This window comes from Zea mays, chromosome 7 (assembly GCF_902167145.1).
Source record: "Zea mays cultivar B73 chromosome 7, Zm-B73-REFERENCE-NAM-5.0, whole genome shotgun sequence".
Taxonomy (NCBI): domain Eukaryota; kingdom Viridiplantae; phylum Streptophyta; class Magnoliopsida; order Poales; family Poaceae; genus Zea; species Zea mays.
The window spans coordinates 129,997,000-130,014,209 of NC_050102.1; the positions used below are offsets into that span (position 1 = coordinate 129,997,000).

The following is a 17,210-nucleotide window of genomic DNA, read 5'->3' on the forward strand; positions in this document are numbered from 1 at the left end:
ACACGAGTACACGACAGACGACACCAAGGACTGAATTTTTGTACTCATGTGTGATTTGCAGTGCTATGGATGTGGATGTTAGAGTTGATATTGAGAATGGGTCTAATGAGAATGAAGTGCAAGCCCCAATTATAGATGATGGCAATGCTCGCTGCGATGACCAAGTTGCTGTTGAACCTTCTGATGGTGCTAATGTTGCTGCTACCCCTCTTGTTGGAAAGAAGAAGAAATTCATGGGTGTAGAGAATCGTGCGGTCAAACAGCGAACCACTACTCCTGTGAGCAAGCTTAAGGCATCCAAGTCAGTAGGATCAAACAAGGATAGAGCTATTGTTTTAGTGCCATCATTTGCAAAAGGTTTGTATATTTTTCAATTTGCACAAATTAGTTTCGCAGGCTCTATGCAACTAGTAATTGTATATTAACATTAGTTTGTACTTGTTACAGCTGTGCAAAGCGCAAATGCAAGTGCAAGTCAAAGCGCAAATGCAAGTGCAAGCACTCCAAGTGATAGCCAATGCGCAAATGCAAGTGCAACTGCTCAAGGAAGTATTGGAGACAACGAAGAAGAAAATGATGTCAAGATTGGAAAAAAACTCACTTCATGGGTTTGGGGTCACTTCACAAGGTATGAGTTAGAGGTTCAACAATCTGATGGTTCGATTATTAAGCAACCATGGGCTAAATGCAATAGATGTACACATAAAGCTAAGGCAGAAAGTGGTAATGGTACAAAGGCTTTTAGTAACCATTTAAAGTTGAAGCATCAAATCTTGAAAGGCCAGCAAATCCTTAGTCAGAGTGGAAATTCCATAGGAACATATAAATATGATGAGAATGTCAGTGTGAGACTTCTATATTATGCCATCATCATGCATGAATATCCTTTCAGTATTGCTCAGCACAAGTACTTTGTGAAATTCATTAAATCATTAAGGCAGTGGGAGCATTTCTTGATCCTAGATACAAACATAGGATGGTTGAGCTATATATATCTAAGATGTATGACATTGATAAAGCTGAGTTAGAGAAGTTGGTATTCATGAATGTTATCAATGAATTATTTACATATTATTCATCAGTCATCACTGCAAAATCAACCACAAAAACCTCAAAAGGTGCTAGTTCAAAAGAGAGCGAGTTTGTTCGACATAAAAATACTTTGGTGGATGAGGATGATGATGAGGTTGATCTTGATGAGTTGTATGTAACAACAAGCAATGACAAGAAGGTGTCAGAGTTGGATTTGTACATGAGTGAGGACCTAGTGAAGGTCAATGACAATGAAGCAACATTTGATGTCCTATCATGGTGGAAAGGGCAAGTCACAAATTTTCCTATTCTTTCAACCCTTGCTCGTGATGTTTTGTCTATGCAAGTTTCTACTGTTGCTTCAGAGTCTGCATTTAGCTCTGGTGGACGCATTGTTGATGCATTCCGTTCAAGGCTCAAACCAGAAATTATTGAGGCATTGGTTTGTTGTAAAGATTGGAAGATTGCTTCAGAGAAAGGTATTGTTATATTTATAGCGTAATGATCCACATCATCATCATGATCAATAACATGTTTTCTATTAATTTCAGATTTGGAGATTGAAATTAAAACCTTAACTGAAGCTATGGATGTAGTTGACTTGGAGGATGATTTTGCAATTGGGACTTGAGATGTTCGACTTCAAGTTACCATGGAATGGATGATGTTGAACTTGTTATTTATTGTTGTAATGCTGTGGAACTATATTTTCTTGTTTGCACTTCTTCACTTGTTATGTTGTTCTGAACTGGACATGATCATATGACTCTATCTATTGTGATTTGTGTTGTTTCATTTTGTGATGTGCAAGTGTTGAACACTTGAACATGTTAAATGATGTCATTTATCTACTATCTATCTGTTATATACTTGTGGATTATGCCTAAAAGAGGGGACATGCTGTCGAATTTTTTTAATATTGTGTTGTTGGTTCCACATTTGATCTATCATATACATGATTATGTATTGCTTAATTTATGTGTTTGTTGGATGGTTGGGCAATTAATGCCATCGATACGAACTACCCGACAACTATCCGGTACATACCCGATCAGTATCCGTTATCCGTTTCTTATCCGCCCGTATTATTACCCGGTCCCGTCCTGTATCCGTCCCGAATCTGAAGTACCCGTATCCGGTCCCGTATCCGAGATAAATACATTAGGGTAGGATACAGGATGACCCTATATCCGGCTGTATCCGTCCCGTTTTCATCCAACATGGATGGGATAAGTGAAGAAGTTTAGGGCGATAGCACTGGATCCTTAATCCGTACTACACTCTGCTCTAGCAGTACCAGTGATCCAGATCCTGGCGCACTGCACCAGACTGGCAATCGCAGAGGATCCTGCGGGGACGCACTCACACACACACGAGACCCCGGCCAAGCCAAGATCCAAAGCACGCACGCATTCCCAGCGTCCGGCACACGGAGGGGTCGCGTTTCTCTAGTCTCGTTCTCCACTCTCAGTGACTCAGGCGACCCGCGGCCGACCATGCGGGCAGCAGCGGCGTCCCTGGTGCTGGTACCCCGCCTCGCCCTCTTCGTCCTGCTGCTGTCCGGCTCCGGCGTGCCGACTGCCCTGTCGAAGTCGACGCTGGAGTCCTGCGCCTCCTCCAGCGCCTGCCCGGCGCTGCTCTCCTACACGCTGTACGCGGACCTGAAGCTTGCGGAGCTGGCCGCGCTGTTCGCGGCCGACCCGCTGGCCATCCTGGCCGCCAACGCCATGGACTTCGCGGTCCCGGACCCGGGCGACCGCATTCTCCCGGCGGGGCTCGCGCTGCGCGTGCCGGTGCCGTGCGCCTGCTCCGACGGCATCCGCAAGGCCACCTCCGCGCGGTACGTGGCGCGGGCGGGGGACACGCTGGCGTCCGTGGCCGGCAGCGTCTACGGCGGGCTCACCACGGCCGACTGGATCCGCGACTCCAACGGCATGGCCGAGGAGGAGGACGCCGCCCTCGACGCCGGGACCACGCTGTTCGTGCCGCTGCACTGCGCCTGCTTCGGCGGCGCCGACAGCGGCGCCCCCGCCGTGTTCCTGACGTACCCGGTGGCCGAGGGCGACACGGTGCCGGCCATCGCGCGGAGGTTCCGCACCACGGGCAACGACCTGATGAGCGTCAACGACCTGGCCACCGCCGACGTCGCCGCCGGGGACATCATCGTCGTGCCGCTGCCCGGTGAGCTCTCTGCTCTGCTAGCCTTTGGGTACTAAGCCGCCGGCACGTGTTTCTTTGGATCTGGTTTTTGGCGTTGCTGGCGTGGACCGTTGCTCGGTCTGAGATGTACGTACCGTGCGTGGTCGGTCGGTTGGTTGGTTAGATCCGACGCTCGCCGACAAAATTGGTCGGTAAAAATTGCTTGCTCGCGTAGCAGTGCAGCCATTATTACTACCAGTAGCTGTCTAGCTTTGAAGTGTCGCTTGATGGCGCAACATTTCTGCGGTAGTTCAGTGGTGCTGGCCGTGCAGTTGTATATTGGCAAGGGCCCGTCAGTTTTTTTTTCTTTGCACATGGAGAAGGGGATGGAGGGGGGGGGGGGGGGGGGGGGGGGTGCTAAAAGAATGAGGCAAGTACGGTATACCGCTAAGGCGCTATCGCTGCGCCAAAAGCAAAAGGTGACTTCAGTGCTGTGTTTGGAACACTGCAAATATTGTCCAGTAGCGACATAACAGTGCGCTCCATCAACATCCACTGCCAGTTGTATTGTATTATGATGGAATTGTTCTTGCGTAAAGAAAGCCACAAGGTTATTCTCCCCAGACAGATATATAATAATAATCACGGACGAACAAAACAGGACGGTTACGTTGCATGATTGATCACTGACCGACATCTGCCATGTGCTCTTCTTCACTCACTGTTGCAGCGTGCGCCTCGTCGTTCCCCGCGTTCGCGTCGGACGCCGGCCTGGCGGTGGCCAACGGGACGTACGCGGTCACCGCCAACCGCTGCGTGCAGTGCAGCTGCGGCCCTGGAAACCTGGAGTAGGCGTCGTCTCCACTCTCCAGTCTCCAGTCTCTCCTTGCCTCATCTGCGCGCCAGCTCCAGCCGTGTCGTGTTTCTGATCGACCCTTGCCGCTCGCTCGTTGCAGCCTGTTCTGCGTGCCGGCGCCGCTGGCCGACTCCACGTGCTCCAGCATGCAGTGCAGCAACAGCAGCATGATGCTCGGCAACTTCACCCTCCTCATGACCAGCGCCGGCTGCAGCGTCACCTCCTGCAGCTACGGCGGGTACGCCAACGGGACCATCCTCGCCACGTAAGCGTTTGTCCGAACGAACCCGAATCTCTCACCTCTCGTCTTCGTGCTCTGCTCTGAGCTAGGCTTGACCAACAACACCGTCTCTTATTTGCATCTTGCTGGCAGGTTAACGACGTCGCTGAAACCCCAGTGCCCAGGTCACACTTATCATTCCTCTTGCCACTGTTGTTTCCAACCTGGATATAAAAGCAAATAAATAAATGAGTAAACGCTGTGTCGTTCGTTCCTGCAGGCCCGCACCAGTTCCCTCCGCTGATGCCGCCGCCGACGTCGTCGTTCTTCGAGACCTACCTCGGCCCGTCGCCGACGCCGATGGCGTCCGAAGGCGGCATGGGTCCGCAGATGGCTGGCATGGCGCCGACAAGCAGCCCGCCGGTGAGTTCAGGGCCGCCGACGGCAGGTTCACACGTCGGCAGTGACGCTCTTGCACAGGTCGCTTATCTCTGCCTCGTCGCCAGCCTGCTGTGGTAGACTGGTAGATTGGGCTGCCTGCGAGACAGCGAGAGGATACTCTAGCATAGCTTGTTCCGAAAGGGGATTCTTTTGTACGGAAACAGTCAGTTATTTTTTTGCGCGGCGTGTAATTTTTTTGTCATCCTTCGTTCTATCTGTCGTCCATGTATTATCGCGAACTCATGCAAATACGGAGTACTGTATTCGTCTATGAAGGAAAGTGACAATGGCCGGGGATTGTGTAGGATCGGAGCTATTACTGTAGGTCTAATTGAGGATGACACGAGATGAGATAATGTTGTCTCCTTTTTTCAAATCAGGTCGTTCCTTACATTTTTTTTTTTGATAATGAAAACATGAGTTCCGGCTTTAGCATGGTAATATATAGAGCCAACACAAGATAATTATTACATCCGAGAAACGTTGTCTAGAAAATGGAACTAACTCAAAGATGCAAAATGACGAGAATGTGGGTAACTCTGGCCATCCTCAATTCTTGTATTTGAGCGTCATCCAAGATTTGCAAAGACTTCCATCGCCACCACTTCCAACGCTTTACAAACATCGAGGATTTGTTGTTGTGATTCCTTCTTCTGTAGAAGTCTCCAAAATATGAACCAGTGAGTACCTCTGAAAATGACCTGCAGAATTAGTGGTATTAGTTTATGATTAAAAGCCTCCAGAATCTGAACATGTGGGTTCCTTACATGGAGCCATCTTTCTTTTTACAACTTTTAGACTATCTGTCGGGGACCATAATTAGGGGTACCCTCAAGACTCCTAAATCTCAGCTGGTAACCCCATCAGCACAAAGCTGCAAAGGCCTGATGGGTGCGATTAAGTCAAGGATCGGTCCATTCGAGGGACGCGATCACGCCTCGCCGAGCCCAGCCTCGGGCAAGGGCAGCCGACCCCGGAGGATCTACGTCTCGCCCGAGGACCCCTCCAGCAACGGACACACATTCGGCTCGCCCGAGGCCCAGTCTTCACCAAGAAGCAACCTTGGCCAAATCGCCACGCCAACCGACCAAACCGCAGGGGCATTTAATGCAAAGGTGGCCTGACACCTTTATCCTGACGCACGCCCTCCAGTCGACAGAGCCGAAGTGACCGCAGTCACTTCGCCGCTCCACTGACCGGTCTGACAAGAGGACAGCGCCGCCTGCGCCGCTCCGACTGCTGAGCCACTCGACAGAGTGAGGCTGACAGCAGCCAAGTCCGGCCTCAGGCGTCATAGGAAACTCCGCTTCGCCCGACCCCAGGGCTCAGACTCGGGCTCAGCCCCGGAAGACGATGAACTCCGCTTTGCCCGACCCCAGGGCTCGGACTCGGGCTCAGCCCCGGAAGACGACGAACTCCGCTCCACCCGACCCCAGGGCTCGGACTCGGGCTCAGCCCCGGAAGACGACGAACTCCGCTTCGCCCGACCCCAGGGCTCGGACTCGGGCTCAGCCCTGGAAGACGACGAACTCCGCTTCGCCCGACCCCAGGCCTGGACTCGGGCTCAGCCCCGGAAGACGACGAACTCCGCTTCGCCCGACCCCAGGGCTCGGACTCGGGCTCAGCCCCGGAAGACGACGAACTCTGCTTCGCCCGACCCCAGGTTTCAGACTCGGGCTCAGCCCTGAAGGACGACGAACTCCGCCTCGCCCGACCCCAGGGCTCGGACTCAGCCCTGGCCTCAGCCAACGGTCTCCGCCTTGTCCGACCTGGGGGCTCGGACTCGACCTCGACCTTAGAAGACAGACTCGACCTCGGAGGAGCCTCCACCTCGCCCAACCTAGGGCACGGACCGACAGGAGGCGCCATCATTACCCTACCCCGAGCTGATTCAGGCTACGGGGAACAAGACCGGCGTCCCATCTGGCTCGCTCTACTATACGAGTAATGATGGCGCCCCGCACGCTCTATGACGACGACGGCTCTCAGCCCTCTTACGGAAGCAAGAGGACGTCAGCAAGGACTCGACAGCCCCGACAGCTGTCCTTCCGCCAGGCTCCAGCACTCCTCCGACGGCCACGACACCACACGAACTGGGTGCCAAAACCTCCCCGGCTGCCACGATGGCATGTACTTAGGGCGCTAGCTCTCCTCCGCTAGACACGTTAGCACACTGCTACACCCCCCATTGTACACCTAGATCCTCTCCTTACGCCTATAAAAGGGAGGTCCAGGGCCCTCTTACAGAGGGTTGGCCGCGCGGGGAAGGACGGGACGGCGCTCGTGCAAGGCCGCTCGCTTGTCACACCCGGCTTTAAGGAACAAAGCCAGGTGCATCTCATACATGCGCCAAGAAGACAACATATATAATAACAGAGTGTATAGAGATAAATGTCATAAAACATCAGAGTATTTATTACATAGCGGAAGACTTATTACAAAATAAAGTAATGAAGATAAAACGAACTAAGGATCGTCGGCGCCAATGTCAACTGAGAAACGCCACCTAGATCAGATCATACTCCTCGCCTTGTGGCTCCTCCTGAACCACCTGATCTTCTCCTGTGGAGGGGTGTGAGACAGCAAGGGTGAGCTCACACATGATCATAGCTCAACAAGTTGTGGGGAACCAGTGGACATAAACTCACAAAGGTGTGAGTTCATGTGATGTGTAAGGCTAATCAATGATAGGGGTTAAAGCTAAGCATTGCTTTTAAGTAGTTGGTCAAAATTTTATTAGCAATTACTAAGTGTAAGTAAATACCAAACCATAAGTAAAGTAATAGAACACAATTAATAACAAACCCATGCAATGCCAATGACAAAATTGAAGTTAAGTTCCATAATTTAAACATCAGAGAGTCCTGAGCTGCTCATGACCGTGAGCTCGGCTAGTATACCAGTTTTACACTCTGCAGAGGTTGTACCCTTTACCCACAAGTCATGTTACCCATCTGCCAAGGGGTCGCGAATACCATACACCTCTACCTAGGAAGCGCGGCAGGGCAACACTACGAGGCCTTTACAAAGTTCCACTAGCTTCCGAAAACCCGCTACAGTTTATAGGAAGTTCCAATGCAGGGTTCCTGGCTGACCGCCATTGCAGCAAAATCAACCAGGGACCTCCCTACACTGACCACTCCCCTACTGCCCTTGCCCCTTTCGGGTAAGGTAGTCTTCCACTAGCTTTCCTAATTAGTCAGCCAAGGGCGTCCCATTAAACCCTTGTGGTGGCACGTGGTTCTCAAGTTAAGCTCTATGTTCCAATTAACATTAATGAACTTGACATGAACATAAACAGAATAACAAGAATAATTGGAACATAGATATAATAAATGATTATCCCAAAACCATGTAAAGCAATAGCAAACTACCCAAGTGATTCAGGGGTAAACAAGGTAATGAGATAAACAAATCTAGGGTGACCTATTGGGTCCCATCAAAATTAACCTATGCATGGGTAAGTGATATTAAAGAACATTATTGGGTAAAAAGTGGTCAAGGGCACAACTTGCCTTCAATGAGCTCCTGCTCAGCTACCTCAACCTGCTGCTCACCAGGATCCTCGGCAACGGGTTCTTCTACTCGCCACAATACAAACAAGTACAGTGTATATAGAGAAATTAACATCACATCAAACATATATACAAAATACACAGTGATAATCTACACATTAAAATAAAATTCTAGGAACAGGAATCATAATTTTTGGAGTTATAAATTTTAAGTTATGGATTTTTAAAGGTTTTATGTGTTTAAAGTGAGATTAAGTGTGAAATTAATTTTCTTACTGTTGTCATGATAAAACAGTGGCTCTAAGTGATAGACAATAAAATTATAAAAATTTAGAAAGTGGAATGGACTAATTTGGAGCAAGTATGAATTTTCTATGAATTATTGAAGATTTAGCACTTATTTTTGTATTAAAAATACACTTTCCAATTCATTTATTCATTTTAACCTGTCACTGGACTGGTCCTCAAAATCTGAGAACAGCAGGGGGCTCGGGGTAAAAATCCAGAGACAAAGTGCATAGTGACAATGGACGGCGGGTTTATTATTAAATTGTCCAGGGACTCTTTAGTAAGATCCCAGAGCCGAAAGGGTATCCAGTGATGCTGGCCGCAGGATCCTTGATCTACGGCGTGGAATAAAAACTATCCATTACACACCTGCGTTAAACCTGATCCGTTCGATTTTCAATCTACGACGGTGATTTGCTAGAATACCTACGCTCACTCCAAGCCACCCGATCCAGATCCCATGGACCGGAATAGCCATGTGAAGAGTTGTCCTCTGATCAATCCGTAGCCGCTAGATGTGGATTGAACGGCCCCTATGTTTCTTCCTCCTAAGGCCGTACTCACGGTAGCCAGGAACGCCCATGACTAACCAGGGATTTGGCGCCCCAACACCTCAGCCGCATCTAGCTATACGACGCCTACACAATACTGAAAAGCTTTAGGAAGTTACTTACGATGGCTTGCGCGGATCCGCAGCGTGGCACAGGTCCAAGCGTTCGCCACCTCCGAGCTCGCACTGATCCACGACAAAGCCGGACGACGGCGCCTGCGCAATCTTCAGCGCCCGACAAATAAGGCCAGACCTCCCATCGACGGACACGAGAAGGAAATCTCCCAGACGCCCAGCGCGGCATGGCGAAGAAGAACTCGAGTTGGGGGCTCCCCAGTTCGGCGGCGGCGGATCTCAGCACGTCCGGCTTCTACGTCCGCGCCGCACGGACCAGCGGTGGAGGCAATCGACGCGCGCCAGGTAGAGAGGAATCGCGTACCAGGACGCACGCACAAGGGAACAGGGAGACACGAGCTCCAGCAGACAGCGTCGATGTTGGTAGAGAGATGAGGGGGCCTTGGCTAGCTTCCGGGTACTCGGTTGTGGCTAGAGGGCGGCATAATGACGAGATGCGGAGGCGGCAACAGTTCCCAGTTTTCTTTATACGCTCACGCTGGCAAAGCCTGATTCCAAGGGCCGTTCGGGTGATCCGATTTCAGCGAATGACATAGCAGTGTAGGCGAGTTTGTTAGCTGTTACGAGGAAGACGAAGTCTCCGGCGGCGTAGGCGTGGGGAAAGGGAAGAGGAGTTTCTGTCCGGTGGGGTCCATTCGTCAGTGCCACAAACGCGGCCATCGACATGGAGTCGGAGCCATGGAGCGGGCCCACAGGTCGGTGAAGGTGGAGAGCGGCTGTTTCCTGGGCCGCGGTGAGGAGTTGGGTTGTGCGGGGTTAGAAGGAAATGGGCCGAATTGGTAGCAGCCGGCCCAGGTGGTGTTTTCCCTTTTTCTTTTATTTTTCTTCTTCCTTTTTCTTTTGCCTTTTTGATTTGAACTTTAAATTTTGAATTCACCAACTGTTGTGGTTTTATTATTCTCAACTAACACATAATTTGAACATACCTGTATTACTTTTATTTATAATATTTATTTTGTATAATTTTTGTACCTTTCTTTCTTCTTCTCCAATTTTCAAGGTTTTGTTTTCAAATTAGGGTTTAAATTGTATGGACCCATTTATATATTGTTATTGACACTTTTATTTTTATTATCCACAAATGCACAATCACATAAACTCCAGCATGATGCACAATTTATTTGGGTATCTCTTGTTAATGGTTTATTTGTGTAAGTAATGTGTTCACATGAAATGATAGATAGAGATGACACACTCATGTATACAAAGGGATATAATTTTCTCCTTTTCGATTTTCTTACAAAGTGGGTGTTACAAATCCTACCCCCCTTAAAAAGAATCTCGTCCTCGAGATTTAGGAACGACAAGAGAAAAGATGTGAAAAATCTATGTGAAGCTCTTCTTCTCTCTCCCAAGTAGCTTCATCTTCGCCATGGTGACTCCATTGCACTTTGCACATCTTTGTCACCTTATTTCTTGTAACTCGAGTCAAAGTATCAAGAATCTTGATAGGATACTCCGTGTAAGTCAAATCACCCTGAACACTGAGCTCTTCCATTGGTAACTATTCTTCAGGGACACGGAGACACTTCTTCAGTTGAGATACGTGGAACACATTATGCACATCCGATAGATTATCAAGTAGCTCGAGTTGATAGGCCATCTCTCCAACTCGCCTAAAAACTCTGAATGGTCAATAAAGTGAGGGAACAATTTGCCGTTAACTTTAAATCTCCTCATTCCACGAAGTGGTGACATCTTGAGGTACACATGATCACCTTCCTCAAACTCCAGTGGTCTTCTTCTATTATCAGCATAGCTCTTTTGCCTGGTTTGAGCTACTCTCAAATTCTCCCGAATAATATGGACTTGTTCTTCTGCCTCTTGAATCAGTTCAGGCCCAAAGAACTGTCTTTCTCCAGTCTGATCCCAATACAGAGGAGTCCTGCACTTTCTCCCATATAAAGCTTCAAATAGTGACATCTTCGGACTGGCCTGATAACTATTATTGTATGAGAATTCAGCATAAGGTAGACTCTTATCCCAACTTCCTCCACGCTGAAGTGCACAAGCTCTCAACATATCTACCAATACTTGATTAGTCCTTTCAGTCTGTCCATCAGTCTGAGGGTGATAAGCCGTACTGAAATTCAACTTCGTGCTCATGTTCTCATGAAAGCTTCTCCAAAATCTTGAGGTAAACTGTGAACCTCGATCAGACACGATCTTCTTTGGTACTCCATGTAAACACACAATCCGAGCCATATATAACTCGGCTAGCTAAGAACCTTTATAAGTAGTCTTGACAGGAATAAAGTGAGCCACTTTAGTCAATCTATCCACAATCACCCATATAGCATCATATCCTTTCTGGGTGCGAGGTAATCCAGTAATAAAATCCATACCAATCTCTTCCCATTTCCACTCGGGTATCTTCAGTGGATGCAGTAGTCCAGCTGGCCTCTGGTGTTCAGCCTTAACTCTTTGACATACATCACACATAGCCACATGTGTAGCCACATCTCTTTTCAATCCATACCACCAATACTTCCGCTTCAGATCCTGATACATCTTAGTACTACCAGGATGAATAGAATAATCCGAATCATGGGCTTCCTTTAAAATAGTCTCTCGAAGGCTTTTAATATCAGGAACACACATTCTGTCCTTGAACCATACAGTGCCTTGCTCATCTTCCGTGAATTCCGGAACTCGACCTTCAGTAATCAGATCCTTAATCTCTTTTATTTTAGCATCACCAATTTGTCCTTTGCGGATCTCTTGCTCCAAAGTAGGTGCACATCAATAGTAACTCCTTCAGTATGAGCAACTATCCCCAGGTTAAGTCTCCTGAAATCCTCAACAATCTCATCGGGTAGCTAGGCAACAATAGCTGAATGAACATGCTCCTTGCGACTCAAGGCATCTGCAACCAAATTTGCCTTGCCCGGGTGATAGTGAATCTCCAAATCATAATCCTTAATAAGCTCCAACCAACGACGTTGCCTAAGGTTGAGATCCTTCTGAGTGAATATATACTTCAAACTCTTATGATCTGTATATACTTGACACTTGGTTCCCATAATGTAATGTCTCCAAATCTTAAGAGCATGCACAACTGCTGCTAGTTCCAAGTCGTGAGTGGGGTAGTTCAATTCATGTTTCCGTAACTGACGAGAAGCATATGCAATCACATGTCCTTCCTGCATGAGCACACATCCTAAGCCTTGGCCACATGCATCACAATAAATATCAAATCCTTTCTGTAGGTCTGGCATAACCAATACTGGTGGCGACATTAATCTCTTCTTCAATTGATCAAAGTTGTCTTGGCACTTCTCGTCCCACTTAAATTCTCTTCCTTTCTCCAAAAGCGAAGTCATAGGCTTAGCAATCTTAGAAAATCCTTCAATAAATCTTCGATAATATCCAGCAAGTCCCAAGAAACTCCGAACCTCAGTAACTGTAGTGGGTACTCTCCACTCCATTATCTCCTTAACTTTAGCAGGATCCACTGAAATTCCTCCATTAAAAAAAATATGACCAAGAAATGGCACCTCGCCAATCCAAAACTCGCACTTGCTGAACTTGGCATATAGCTGGTTATCTCGTAGCTTCTGTAGCACCATCCTCAGATGTTCCTCGTGATCACTATCACTCTTGGAATAGATAAGAATATCGTCGATGAATACCACGACGAATCTGTCCAAATACTCCATAAACACCTTATTCATCAAGTTCATAAAATAAGCTGGGGCATTAGTCAATCCAAACGACATAACAGTAAACTCATATAATCCATATCGAGTCGAGAAAGCCGTCTTGGGAATATCCGATGGTCTGATCCTCATCTGATGGTAACCGGATCGGAGATCAATCTTCGAGAATACTCTAGCACCTCTCATCTGATCAAATAAATCTTCAATACGGGGCAATGGATACTTGTTCTTCACCATAACATCATTAAGAGATCTATAATCCACACACATCCGCTGCGACCCATCCTTCTTCTGTACAAACAAGACCGGTGCTCCCCAAGGTGAGGAACTCGGACGAATGTACCCAGCATCTTGTAACTCAATTAACTGCTTCTTAAGTTCCTTCAACTCCTCTACGGACATCCTATATGGCCGTTTAGAAATAGGGGCGGTTCTAGGTAAGAGATCAATAACAAACTCAACTTCTCTATCAGGTGGCATCCCTGGTAACTCCTCTGGAAAGACATCCGGAAAATCTCTAACCACCCGGATGTTGTCACCAACAAACTCCTCCGGTATAAAAAACATTGCACGCATGGGTGAGGAGGTTACTGCAATATTAACTTGAAATCTTTCTCCTTTAGTGGTAGTGAGTTCTACGGTACCTCTACCACATGCTATAACGGCCTTTGCCTTTCTTAGCCATGACATACCAAGGATCAGATCTATACTGCTTGACTCTAATATTATAGCAGTAGCTCCAAATTCTCTACCCATAATGGTCAATGTCAATCTACGTGTCATTTGATTCGCCTCAATAGGCCCTTTAGGTGTAATTACTCTCATGGGTTTTCTCATATTGTCCAACACATGTGCACAAACCAAAATCTCAGCATGACGCACAATTTTATTAGCAACTCATGGGGTCAAATAGACCTTTTTATTCCTCCTAAAATAGTATCATACCGAATACTAACTAAAGGAACATGTAGATCTTACAAATAGTAGTAATTTATATATATGTTTATGTAGCTTGGTGGAGCTGGTGGTGGTGGAGATGGTGGTTGTTGTCGTTGTCTCTCCAACCGTGATTGCCTTATTTCTTGATGTATCTCTAGACGGGTCTGACGTATTTCCTCGCGTTCTTGTCTTATCTGGTTTTGCATTTCGGTCACCATGTCTGTCAATTGTTGTATTACCAGCCTTTGGGCTGCAATCACTTGATCAGTTTCAACAGGTGGAGGATTTGGAGGATTCATTTCTGTTTGTTGTTGCGTGATAATCTTTCCTTTCCTGGTATTGACCATCTGAGTTATATACATATGGTAAGAGAATAGTAGCCAAGGCAGGTACTTACAAATCAGGTTATTTTGGGGGATTTATTAGCTAAGCAGATTAATATTCCACCTACTATAGCTAATTCAATACCTTATGTTGGTACATGCTAAGATGTCCATCTATAATAATTCAATCAATCAAAGAAGCAAATCAGGCATTGATCATCAGAACAAACAACCAACATTTTTAATAGAGAAAATAATTTTAATTTCGTCTTAGGTTCCCTATCTCCTAAAAATGTCATAGGGGTAGGGATTCCAAGGTGTGAAATCCATCTTGACTCAGAGTAGAAAAGGTAAGAATGATCAGAGTAGAACAGTAGAAGGTGAGTGTTGGGGCGAAGGCAAAGACGCCACCCTTCGCTCGTCGCCTTTCGCTGCAGTCGCTGGTTTGACGAAGACAGAACGGGTAGGGACACCCTTCGCTTCATTCAGCACCAGACGAAGGCCTGCGGTGACGTCTCCCCGCAGCACGGCCTCGTCCTGCTCTGAGGCCCACGTGTGATCTGGCCCATTGTAACGGGCCCCGCGTGGCCGCCTTTGTGTTACGGGCCTAGTTTGTAAAGGCATTCTTGTAAGTACAGCTTGTAACCCTGCTTTATGGGAATATTCTGGGGATAAACTAGGTGTCCGAGGGCACATTAACACAAGGCGCTGGGCACTCAGATACCTATAAATACCCCCGCACAGTGCCCGTGAGAGGCTAGATTAACAGAGCTATTTGCCCCCGAGCACGTAACCCTGTTGTCACCACCGTTCATCCTTGTTGGCCTCCTTGCTGCTGAGAGCAAGTTCCAACATTTGGCGCCCACCGTTCGTGCTACGACAAGACCACCCGCGATGGCACCCAAGAGAGCTAACCCGAAGGCTGACGAGGCTGCGAAGGCAGCATTGCTGGCCGCGAGAAAGGGCAAGGCCCTCGCCCTCACCCAATCCACCCACCAAGAGCCCACTGAAGACAACATTCCCCGCACCTGCGAAGACGACACCTTCCGCACCTGCGGGCCCGAAGGACAATCGCAGCCGCCCCCAGGCTTCGCTCCACTGGAGGGCGCGGATCTCACCGAGGACGGTGAGGTCCTCGGCGTCTCAACAGAAGAACAGTTACAGCTGCGCGCCCTGCGCCTCAAGAACCGCAATCTCCAGAGGCAGAAAGAGATACTCGAAGCCAAGCGCCAGCGTGTGTCCGCACTAGCCAAGGTGCGGCAAATGATACGCGACGAGGAGCAGAAGGCCCAAGACCTCGAGCGCGAGATCGCGCTGATGCAGCGCGAAGGCCACCCCGGTCTACAGCAAGAGCCACCCCTCCAGCAGCGCGCGCAACCGGAAGACACGCGCGAAGGCCACCTCGGCCTGCAGCATGGCCCACCCCTGCAACACCGGGCGCAGCCGGAGAACCCGCGTTTCCCCTAGCATGACCACGCCTTCCAGCACGGCGCGCCATTCCAAGGGGTCAACTACCTCGACGAGCGAAGTCCCCTGGCGCCACACCTCCAAGTGACGCCTTGGCCAGCTAACTTCCGAGCAGGGGCATATCCCAAGTACAACGGCAGCACCGATCCGGCGCAATACATAATGAGTTATCAAGTCGCCGTTGCATCCGCCGGAGGGGACGACGCCACAATGGCGAAGTCTTTCATCATCGCCCTAGAGGGCCCAGCACTCACCTGGTTCACCAGATTGCATCCGCTGTCCATTGATTCGTGGAGAAGTCTCAAGGACAAGTTCCTTCTCAACTTCCAAGGGTACCGCCCAGACACCGACGCTTTGGCCGAGCTCTCGCTTTGCAAACAGCTGGAAAAGGAGACTCTGCGGGAGTATTACCGTAAATTCTTAACACTCAAGTCACAGCTGCCCTCCGTCGATGATCAGATCGCTATCCACTACTCCATCAGTGGCCTTCGGGCCGGCGTCCTCTACAGCCACTGTATCAGAGATCCACCCAAGAACCTCCAGGAGCTATATCAGCTCTTTGAAAAATATGCCAAATCCGAAGAGCTCCACCAGCGCAAGGTTGAGTCAGAGCGGAAGCCCAAAGATGCCCCGCAGTCCAGCCGCACGTGGACGAGGACTCCGCAACCAGACTCCGGTCGAGATGGCCGCAGTCAACAGCAAGTGCACAACATCGCCAACCAGCAGCCTGCTGCTGACCCCCCTCGTCGCCAGGAATATCCCCCCCAGGGCCACGGAAACGGAACTCGTGGCAGGGGCCGAGGGCGCGCGCAGCCGCCGCGCCGGTTCTACTGCCTTTTCCACGGCGAAGACTGCGCCCACCAAACCAAAGACTGCCCCGAAACGAAGGCCACTAGAGACAGAATGGCGCGGGCGCAGCCAGCCGACAATCCTAGAATTGTCGCGCATAATTACCAGCCACCCCCTCCACCATATATCCACGCTCCCGCCCCGCATCCACCGCATCCACCGCACCACGCTTACCAACACCATCAGGAAGTACAAATCGTACCTCCTCCACCCCCACCACCACACCAGCAACACCAAAACATCCCCCATGCCCCAAAGCAGGAAGATTTCGCCGATCAACCATATCGCGGAGTCATTCACATGATAACAGGGGGTCCAGCACTGACTTCGACACCAAGCGGCAGAAGCGGGACCACTACCGCAGCATCAACCATGTCGCGGTCACCGGCCCAGTCGTGCAGACGAAGTGGTCCCACATACCGCTAACCTTCGATGCACGAGACGTCGACCTGCGCAGCGCCCCCCACATCGACGCTATGGTCATCAATTGCAGCGTGGCAGGCTGGGACCTACACAAAGTCCTAGTCGACAACGGCAGTCAGGCGGACATCATCTTCCTCCACGCCTTCGACCGCATGGGTATAAGCCACAGCCTGCTCAAGCCTTCGGACAATCCGTTGTATGGCTTCGGCGGCAAAGGCACCTTTCCCGTTGGCAAAATAGAGCTTCCCCTCTCCTTCGGTGTAGCACCCAATGCCCGAAGTGAGCAAGTAACCTTCGACATTGTCGATATGGTATATCCGTACAACGCCATCATGGGCCGGGGCTCCATCAATAAGTTCGAAGCTGCCATCCAC

At 49.2% G+C, this 17,210-nt stretch overlaps 1 protein-coding gene across 2 annotated transcripts; it reads left to right on the plus strand.

The window, feature by feature from the left end:
• The first annotated feature begins 2,268 nt into the window (after positions 1-2,268).
• LOC100191962 (LysM domain-containing GPI-anchored protein 1) lies at positions 2,269-4,993 on the plus strand. 2 transcript variants are annotated; one of them, XM_008652604.4, is made up of 5 exons: positions 2,269-3,213; positions 3,902-4,019; positions 4,128-4,292; positions 4,401-4,432; positions 4,528-4,993. In XM_008652604.4, exons 1-5 carry the CDS (start codon positions 2,529-2,531, stop codon positions 4,764-4,766), a joined length of 1,239 nt encoding a protein of 412 aa, XP_008650826.1. In that variant the 5' UTR covers positions 2,269-2,528; the 3' UTR covers positions 4,767-4,993. The 2 variants fall into 2 exon arrangements, with proteins under 2 accessions (XP_008650826.1, NP_001130858.1); NM_001137386.1 differs by lacking the exons at positions 3,902-4,019; positions 4,128-4,292; positions 4,401-4,432 and having other exon boundaries at positions 2,376-3,213; positions 4,528-4,991.
• The last annotated feature ends 12,217 nt before the right edge of the window (positions 4,994-17,210 follow it).